The sequence below is a fragment of the Varanus komodoensis genome, unplaced genomic scaffold, assembly GCF_004798865.1.
Source record: "Varanus komodoensis strain SLA01 unplaced genomic scaffold, ASM479886v1 scaffold3, whole genome shotgun sequence".
Lineage (NCBI taxonomy): Eukaryota > Metazoa > Chordata > Lepidosauria > Squamata > Varanidae > Varanus > Varanus komodoensis.
The window spans coordinates 64,491,796-64,500,299 of record NW_025335761.1 but is presented as its reverse complement, the minus strand read 5'-3'; the positions used below and the strand labels follow the sequence as shown (position 1 = coordinate 64,500,299).

General features: G+C 49.1%; 1 protein-coding gene across 4 annotated transcripts in view; it reads right to left on the bottom strand.

Annotated features, from left to right (window-relative positions):
• Window positions 1–324: 324 nt before the first annotated feature.
• STYX (serine/threonine/tyrosine interacting protein) overlaps window positions 325–8,504 on the bottom strand; it is a 31,378-nt gene continuing 23,198 nt past the window's right edge. For 3 of the 4 annotated variants that reach the window (XM_044436285.1, XM_044436284.1, XM_044436287.1), the window contains 6 exons: window positions 6,186–6,222; window positions 5,243–5,282; window positions 5,109–5,159; window positions 3,698–3,770; window positions 2,627–2,711; window positions 325–1,431 (listed from right to left, as the gene is read on the bottom strand). In XM_044436285.1, coding sequence (XP_044292220.1) covers window positions 1,361–1,431; window positions 2,627–2,711; window positions 3,698–3,770; window positions 5,109–5,159; window positions 5,243–5,282; window positions 6,186–6,222 — 357 coding nt within the window. In that variant the 3' untranslated portion in view covers window positions 325–1,360. Of the gene's footprint in view, window positions 1,432–2,618; window positions 2,712–3,697; window positions 3,771–5,108; window positions 5,160–5,242; window positions 5,283–6,185; window positions 6,223–8,504 lie in introns of all 4 variants that reach the window. The other variant, XM_044436286.1, reaches the window with a different exon arrangement.

Below are 8,504 nucleotides of genomic sequence, written 5' to 3'. Positions count from 1 at the left end.
GTAATACTGTTCTTTCAGTAACCAAAAGAAGAATATACAACAGCAAAAAATAAATAAATCCCATGCTTCTGTTCATCGCTTCTACTGGAGAGGTGAGATCAGTAAATGAGATTCCTCTGCTCTTGTGCAGCCGTATCACAAGGCTGGCAGTGTTGGTCTGGTCTCCTTGCTCCCTCCTTGGCAGCTCGAGGCTCCTATTTCCTCCAGCTCAATAAAATTACATAGAATTCATCTCTGTCACAGATGCAGGACCACAGCATCTCATTAGCAGACCCCACCTTTCCAGTTCCAACAGAAGCAAAGAGCAGATCCGTGAAACTTTTGTCTGCAACATTTTCGGATTCTGTTTTTATTAGGTTCATACGTCAGTAGAAGCAACGCATAACTCTGCACCCGACTGTCCTGCCTCTGGCTCACTGGCCAGAATCAATGCTTCAAACTGTGGTCATTAAGAGGAGGGACGCTGGGATCTTGTTACTGGTTTTCCTGTTGTGGCAGCTGGTCCCACTCCAAGAATCTCAACCCCACTCTATTTGGGCGTGCAAGTGCACAGAAAAATTAGGGGAAGCAATAGTGGGGACTTTTAAAAATCAACATAGCTATTGCCTGAAATTTCAGGTCCAAAGATTTCGGTATTGGGGGAGGGAAGGGGGAGAGGGAGAAGTTGAAGGAAGGATGAAATTTAAGTCTTAAAATGGGCTTTTGGCCTTCTGTTTTCTGTTATGATTAAAGATGTGAGGACCTGGAAGAAAATTCTCCAGACCTCTACGTTTTTAATTATGATTACCATTTCAGTGAGACTTGAACTGAGTGTTTTCACTTCTTCGTCACAGCGAAAAATTCTGATATTTGCTAAAACTCGTTTTCTTCTGCTTGAAGCCTAAACTCAGAAAATGAAACAAATACAATCCACAGTGAGTTTTATGCAATTGTTTCTTTTTTTCCTTTTGTTTTTTTTTTTTTTTTTTACTAAAGACTCTTGTTATAAATTACACAAAACTTTATAAACAAATCATCCCCCCAAACTCATGTTTTGCTTAAGTAATAACTTTATCAATACAAATAAATTTCAAGTATGAAAAGTGCATTATTGCAATAATACCTCTTTGCAAGTCCAAAGTCTTGGTTTAGGGTAAAACTATAAAGTGTAAAAAAAAAAAAAAAGGAGGAGTAAAACAATCAGTGCCATCTAGTCAGTCAAGGAATCCAATACCTTAAAAATGTTGCCTGGTGTACTACTGGAGGACAGGTTTGCATAAGAAAGTTGGATTCGTCTCCCATTTTTAAAAATTAGATCTGGTTGTTCATCTTGCTGAGATTAGCAGCTGCCATGAGTAGCAAGTCCAAGATGCTCTCAGTGTCAACCATTCTGAGCGGCTGCTGGCAAGTTGCCTATTTCTTCATCCTCTTCATGAGTTCGCTTCAGACTTCCTGTAAAACATGGAGGGAAGTTGGAGAGGCCAGCCAAAAGCCAACAGAAGTTTCCCAAAAGAAAGCAGGATTCGTTTGAGAGGAACCTGAGCTAATGCTGCACAATGCTTTGGTTTTGTCCAAATGCTTGGAGAGTTTTAAAAAAAGCTCCACCCTGCATTCCATTTACAACGATAACGGAGATATCCAAGATTTGTTTATATAAAAAGGAAATGCCCATTTTAAATGTACCAGTACTTGTTTATTACATGTGCATGCAACACAAGATAGTTTGCAAGGTACAGTGGTATCTCGGCTCACTAACTTAATCCGTCCCAGGACTCTGGTCGTGACCCAAACTGGTCGTTAGCCAAACCAAATTTTCCCATAAGGGTCACTGTAAATAAGGTTAATCTGTTCTGTAACCATTTTTTTTAATCAGAAAAACGTGAAGCAAAGTGACAAAGAACAACAACATTCACGACCCCCCCCCAGAGCACGGCCATCTCCCCCCCCCCCCACAGCCCGACCAAGATCCCTACATGCGCCATCATCCCGGCGCACTGGGGGGGGGGGGGGGAAAGGCGGGCCAAACCCCCCCCCCCCCCCCCCCCCCGCCCCCAGCATGATCGCTGCCATCTCCCCACTCGGGGGGGGGGCGGTGGGGAGATGGCCATGATCGTGCTGGTTGTGGGGGGGGGGGGAGATGGCCGAGAGTGCGCCCGCCTTTCCTGCAGGAGCGTGCCTGTGATCGCACCCGTCTTCCTGAAATTTTTGTTCGCGGCCCGATTTGGTCATGAACCGAGGCGTCCGTGAGCCGAGGCACCACTTGCTGGCTCGCTGTGCATCCAGTCCCGACCCCCCTTTTCCTGTATCTGAACGAACTCATGTCGGCTACACGATCATTAAGCATCCTGCAGATGGTGCACAAGTCCCACAGATTCCGTCCAATGTGAGACGGATGCCGTCCTGGTTCGTGTCGTACTCAACCAACCATATTGCGAGGCTTCTTGTGTTATTTTGTGACTTCTCTGATACCCAAAAGTGAACACATGGCACAAATCGGCACGGAGATGCCAAGTCTTCTTGCAATTGACTTTGCAAGTAGTTGTGAGCAAGGGGATTCCCTCCCGAAGCAGCAGCGGATATGAATCCCAAGGACACATGACCGGGCTTTTGACGGTGAAACAGAAAGAGGTGGGGCACACCTGCTCACCTGCAGTAACAGACAGTGATCGCTCTAGCTGCCGAGGTGACATCATCTGAATAGTTAGCTTTGCTAGATAGATGGCTTCGTATTCCTGAAACAAATGGAGTCGGAGTGACTACATATGCAGGAATTCACCTGGACTGCGGGGCCCTGAGCAAGAAAGGGTAAAAGGAGCGCTGAGGGAACACAGACGCTAACCGTTGTGAAGGTGGGGCTGTTGCAGGAGACGGAGGTGAGATGTGGAGAGAAACAGAAAGAAGTCCTCCCTCTCACAGTGCACAGTGACACTGTGGAACTCACTGCCACAGGAAGCGGTGAGGGCCACCCGTTGGGTGACTTCAGAAGGGGACTGGGCGGATTTGGGAGCGGGGAGGCGAACGGTGGCTCCTACAGGCCTGCCCTCCCCAGCTGCTGAGAAGCTTGGGTAGCAGGCCTTGCACCCTTCCTGCTCAAGGGCTCCTGTGGGCACTGGAAGAGGGTGCTGGACTGGAAGGACCTTGGGGCTGATCCGGCAAGGCTTTTCTCCTGTGCTTAAACTAGTTCAGTACCAAAGAACCGGGGAGGCGGCGTTCTGCGTGCTCCCTCGGTTCAGAGCTGGACCACCTGCACCGGCAGCAGGCCGTCACCATGCTCTCCAGGAGAGACGTGGCGCAGGGCGTGACAGAATGCTGGGGAATGAGACTCGGGGAGCTCCTAACGCCCGCCCACCCCCTGCAAGCTCAGTCGCAGAAGCCAGGCGGGGTGCCCCACAGAGGGCGGCCACAGGGCCTCCCACGAGACCAACGGTGCTGACCCAGACACTGCAGAATCACGTGCACCCTGGACTGCGTTCATGAGGCCCTGATTTGCACACGGAAGTGTTCTGCCTTGTGCATTTCATGCATGCGATCCGGCTAGAATTGCTCACGCCCTCCAAACAGGCAGTGTGCAAGAAAAAGCTGAATACCAGTAATACAAAAAAGTAACACCCACGGTCATAAGGAGTATGAACACTTTTCCGATACCTGGATAACACCAGGGTTTCTGAGGCCATCAGTAAGGCAATCATCTGCATCAACAGGTAGGGCAATGACTCACCTGAAGTTGATGAACAAATCCAGCATTGGGATTAATACAAAACCTTCTTTCTTGTACATATGTAAATGCATCCCTTCAAGAAAAAGAATATGCTTTTTTCATCTCCGATTAATTGCAGTTTGCATTTAGTTTCTGACTCAGTTTCTCACTGTGTGCGCCTTTTTAGCTTGGCTATGTTTGTATTCATCCCACAGACACTCTAAAGCAACTGACTATCTGGGCATTGACTGTGTTCAAACCATAAGACCATTAGCCAGATGCCCTTTATCTCTTGGATGGGTCTTTTTAACTGTCCTTTAATGTTCTGGTGCGCTCCAACGGAGCAAAGCTCAGGGAGCCCAGATCGCACAGATCAGGTCCCATGTTCCACCCGGCACCGTACTCACAAAGGGCCTCGGGCACCGGCCTGCGAGCGCCTGCCGCTCAAGGGCACGGAAAACCCGAGTCACCTCGCTGTGGCCGGCCCGGGCAAGAGGGACCAACGGCCTGGCGCAGCACAAGGCAGCCATACCCGGCCCCGAGCTGGGGGCCGAACTCTGGTATGACTCCAGCCAGGCTGCCGGAGACAAGCTCACTGCACCAGGCTGCCCGATCTCTCTTTCGAACTCTGGGGACAGACTGGGGAGACTGCTATTCTGGGCGGCCATCTGCCACGGCTACCAGAGCAGTGGGTCCGTTCCGGGAAGCCTTGCCGCTGCTGCGCATGACCCCGTCCGGAGCCACAGCGCCTGCAAAGGGGGAAGGACCAGGAGTGGCGCTTATAATGGCACAGAGAAAAAACAGCCGCGCAGGCTTGGCCGTTCTTCCCAGTCCTGCCTGCTGCTATATGGTATTTTCAAGTCTGTCAGTCTGCTTGTAATAGATGCAGATGTATTGGGCTTTAAGAAATATTTTGGTCTTCTCCCTTGAAAAAATACACAGTAACAACAGCTTAGGCATTTATGCTCCTTCCTTCCTTCCTTCCTTCCTTCCTTCCTTCCTTCCTTCCTTCCTTCCCAGCTAGATACTTAGGAACCCCATTTTGGCCACAACCACAGCCTATTAGTTGAAAAAAATATTCTTTTTGGTACCAGGCCAAAACCTTTTTATTTTCCCATAATTTTAAGACCTAATTTTTATTTTAGTCAGGTTTTTATCATTGATATTATGCTGTGCCTTTGTTGTTGGACTGTCCTGAAACTTTTATGTATAGGATGGGGTATAAAACTTTTAAATAGATAAATAAAATTGATGCCCTATATGGCATCTGAGCACTGTTTATTTAATCCAGCTCGACATGGACGTCCGGCAGCTCTCCAGTGCTTCCGAGAGGTGCCTTACCTGGAGACACCAGGGACGGAACATGAGGAGCGTGTGCTTCATAAGTGAGTTGATCCCAAAGGGTGTGAAGCAGCTGAGGGTCCTTCCTTACCTGTATTTCACTCCAAATGTCTCCATGATGTACGCAATCACTAAGGCAGCACTGAAAGAAACAAAGAAGTCAAGTCAAGGGCGCCAGCCAGACCTTACAGATCCCGAAAACAGCAGCACGGTGAACGTGGTTACCTTCTAGAAATCCCTGCGTTCCCGTGGACAAGAACTTTTCCTGAAAAAAGAGAGAGTTGCTTTGCGCAAGCCAAACAGAACTCACACAGTCGTTCACTCCTGCGTCTTTAGCACTGAACCTGAACCCCACCATTCAGTCCAGAGTGAGATGCACAAATGGCCTCTCTAAGGCAAGGGAGAAAGAAGCCAGGGTGGCGTGCGCATCACCCAAAGAAGCACCTGCGCCCGCACCCCGCTCCGGCTGCTCAAGAGGGAGACGTGCGCCAGCCTCTGCTGCTGGGACCCAGCAGATTCGGGACGGCTGCTGGGTGCGCCTTAAAATCCAGTATGAGCGGTCCTGAAGATCACTTGAGCAAGGTGGAACATAAATCCTCTATATAAATATGTTCTGAAAATACGTAACTCAAACAAGACACAATCTCGCATATCAACACTCGGCTAAACTATTAGCATAACCACTAGTGATTGCAAATAAGCAGCAAAATGAGCACAAACCTTTTCAGACCATCCCATCCCCCGGGAAAATGCCAGGTTGGGCAACTCTGTTTCTTTCTGACTAGCCAAAGGAAGGCTTCTATATCATTTTAGGATCTACCCGAATGACCCTCTAAGGAATTGGGCAGTGAAGGCTGAACTGGAAAGCACCTTTCTGTCGATCACTATGCACCCTACAATAAGAGTCAATCAGTTCCCAGAAGGCATCATTATTTGACCATGAAAGCTGCCCTGGGGATTAGAAGGTTAACTCAAGTTGTAACAGGAAATATTCATTTTGATGTGTTTGTAATATACTAAGATATACATATAACATAATATATCCCATTTCGTGACTAACTATATTCACCCAATGCAGTTCATCTCTATAAACACTCAGACTGAGAAAGAAACTTATCTGTAATATGCATTTGATAAATTAGAGAGGTAGAGAATCAAGGGTACATACCTCCAGTTTGTAAACTCCCATCAATAAACTCCTTAGTCTAAAGAGGGGAAAAATCCATTCCAATTACAAATGTACAACTCAAATATTCTTATGGTTTTTTAATTTATTTATTTATTTAGGAGACTTCTATGCAGCCCCATTCGCCGAAGCCTCAGGGCAGCTCACAACCATAAATAAACTTCAATAGAATAATATAAATTAACAATATAAATTAAGTCGCCCTGGCCAAAGAATAAAATGAATAAATAATATTAACAATTAAAATAGCATTTGAATAAAAAGGTCTTCGCCTGGCGCCGAAAAACAAATAACGACGGCGCCAGGCGGACCTCTCTGGGGAGCGCATTCCATAGATGGGGCGCCACTCCTCTGAGTACTCACCCTCCTAATTTCCTTCATGGAGGGTTCCCGGAGAAGGGCCTCTCCTCCAGATCTCAAGGGGCGGGCGGGCATATATGGACGTAAGCGCTCGTTCAGGTAGCCAGGACCCAAGCCGTTTAGGGCTTTATAGGTCATCACCAACACCTTGAATTGGGCCCGGACTTCAGTGGGAAGCCAGTGAAGCTGACGGAGGACTGGAGTCATGTGAGCATAACGTCCAGTTCCCGTCAGCAGCCTGGCAGCTCTATTTTGAACCAATTGAAGTATCCGGACCGTCTTCAAGGGTAGCCCCACGTAAAGCGTGTTACAGAAGTCAAGTTGGGAAGTCACTAACGCGTGTGTCACTGTCGCCAGGCAGTCATACTCCAGGTAGGGGCACAGCTGATGGATCAGCCGAAGCTGAAAGAAAGCGCTCCTCGCCACCGCTGTCACCTGAGCTTCCAGTGAAAGCTCTGGATCAAGGAGCATTCCCAAGCTGCAAACCTTGTCCCTAAGAGGGAGTGCAATCCCATTCAGGACTAGGTTCAATTCACCCTCCCCAAAGCCCGATCCGCCAACCAACAGGACCTCCATCTTGTCTGGATTGAGCTTCAGTTGATTGGCCCTCATCCAGCCCATTACCTTGGCCAGGCACCGGTTCAGCACAGCCACTGCCTCACCTGGATTGGTCTAAAACGAGAGGTAGAGCTGGGTATCATCAGCGTACCGATGATTCCACAGCCCACACCTCCTGATGACCTCTCCCAGTGGTTTCATGTAGACGTTATACAGCAAAGGGGACAAAATGGATCCCTGCGGTACTCCATGGCATAGCTGCCATGGTGCAGAGCCATAGTCCCCCAGCACCACCTTCTGGAATCGGCCGTTGAGATAGGAGTGGAACCACTGCAAAGCAGTGCCTCCGACCCCCAATCCCGCTAGCCTATCCCGAAGAATACCATGGTTGATGGTATCGAAAGCCGCTGAGAGGTCCAGGAGAACCAACAGGGACGCACTCCCCCTGTCCTTCTCCCTGCACAGGTCATCGTACAGGGCGGCCAAGGCAGATTCAGTACCGTACCCGGGTCTGAAGCCGGACTGAAATGGGTCCAGATAATCAGTTTCATCCATGAGTGCTTGGAGTTGTCCCGCCACCACCCGCTCTAACACCTTGCCCAGAAACGGGATGTTGGCCACTGGTCTATAATTAGTGGCCATCTCTGGATCCAGTGATGCTTTCTTCAGGACCGGTCGGACTACCGCCTCCTTTAAAGGGGCAGGTACCCGACCCTCCCTCAGAGAAGCGTTAACCACTTCCAGGATCCAGATCCCAATCCCGTGCTTGGCGTTGTTTATTAACCAAGATGGGCAAGGGTCCAATAGGCAAGTGGTGGGACGTACTCGTCCAAGCACCTTGTCCACATCATCAGGCCGCAATAACTGAAATTCATCCTTTAATTTTGGACCAGACGGCGACATTGGTATCTCCCCAGAAGCCTCTGAATAACTAGTAGAGTCTAGCTCGTGACGAATCTGAGCGATTTTCTCCCTGAAATGCATGGCAAAGTCGTCACAGCGGGCCTTCGAGGGTGGAACCAGATCTTTCTTGGGGCCAGGGTGGAGCAGCCCTTGTACCACTCAGAAAAGCTCTGCCGGACGGCATTTTGAGAAGGCAATGGAAACGGAGAAGAATTTCTTCTTCGCCGCCCTCACCGCCACAGCATAGGCCCGATAATGGGCTCTTAAGTGTGTTCGGTCAGATTCATCCTGTGATCTCCTCCACCTATGCTCTAGCCATCTCCCAGCCTGCTTCATCGCCCGCAATTCAGGTGTATACCAAGGGGAAGAGTGGGCTCTGCCTGGCGGGAGAGGACGCTTAGGAGCGATCGTGTCAACAGCCCTAGTCATCTCCCCATTCCATAGTTCGACCAGAGCCTCGACAGGAGCACCAGTCTTGTC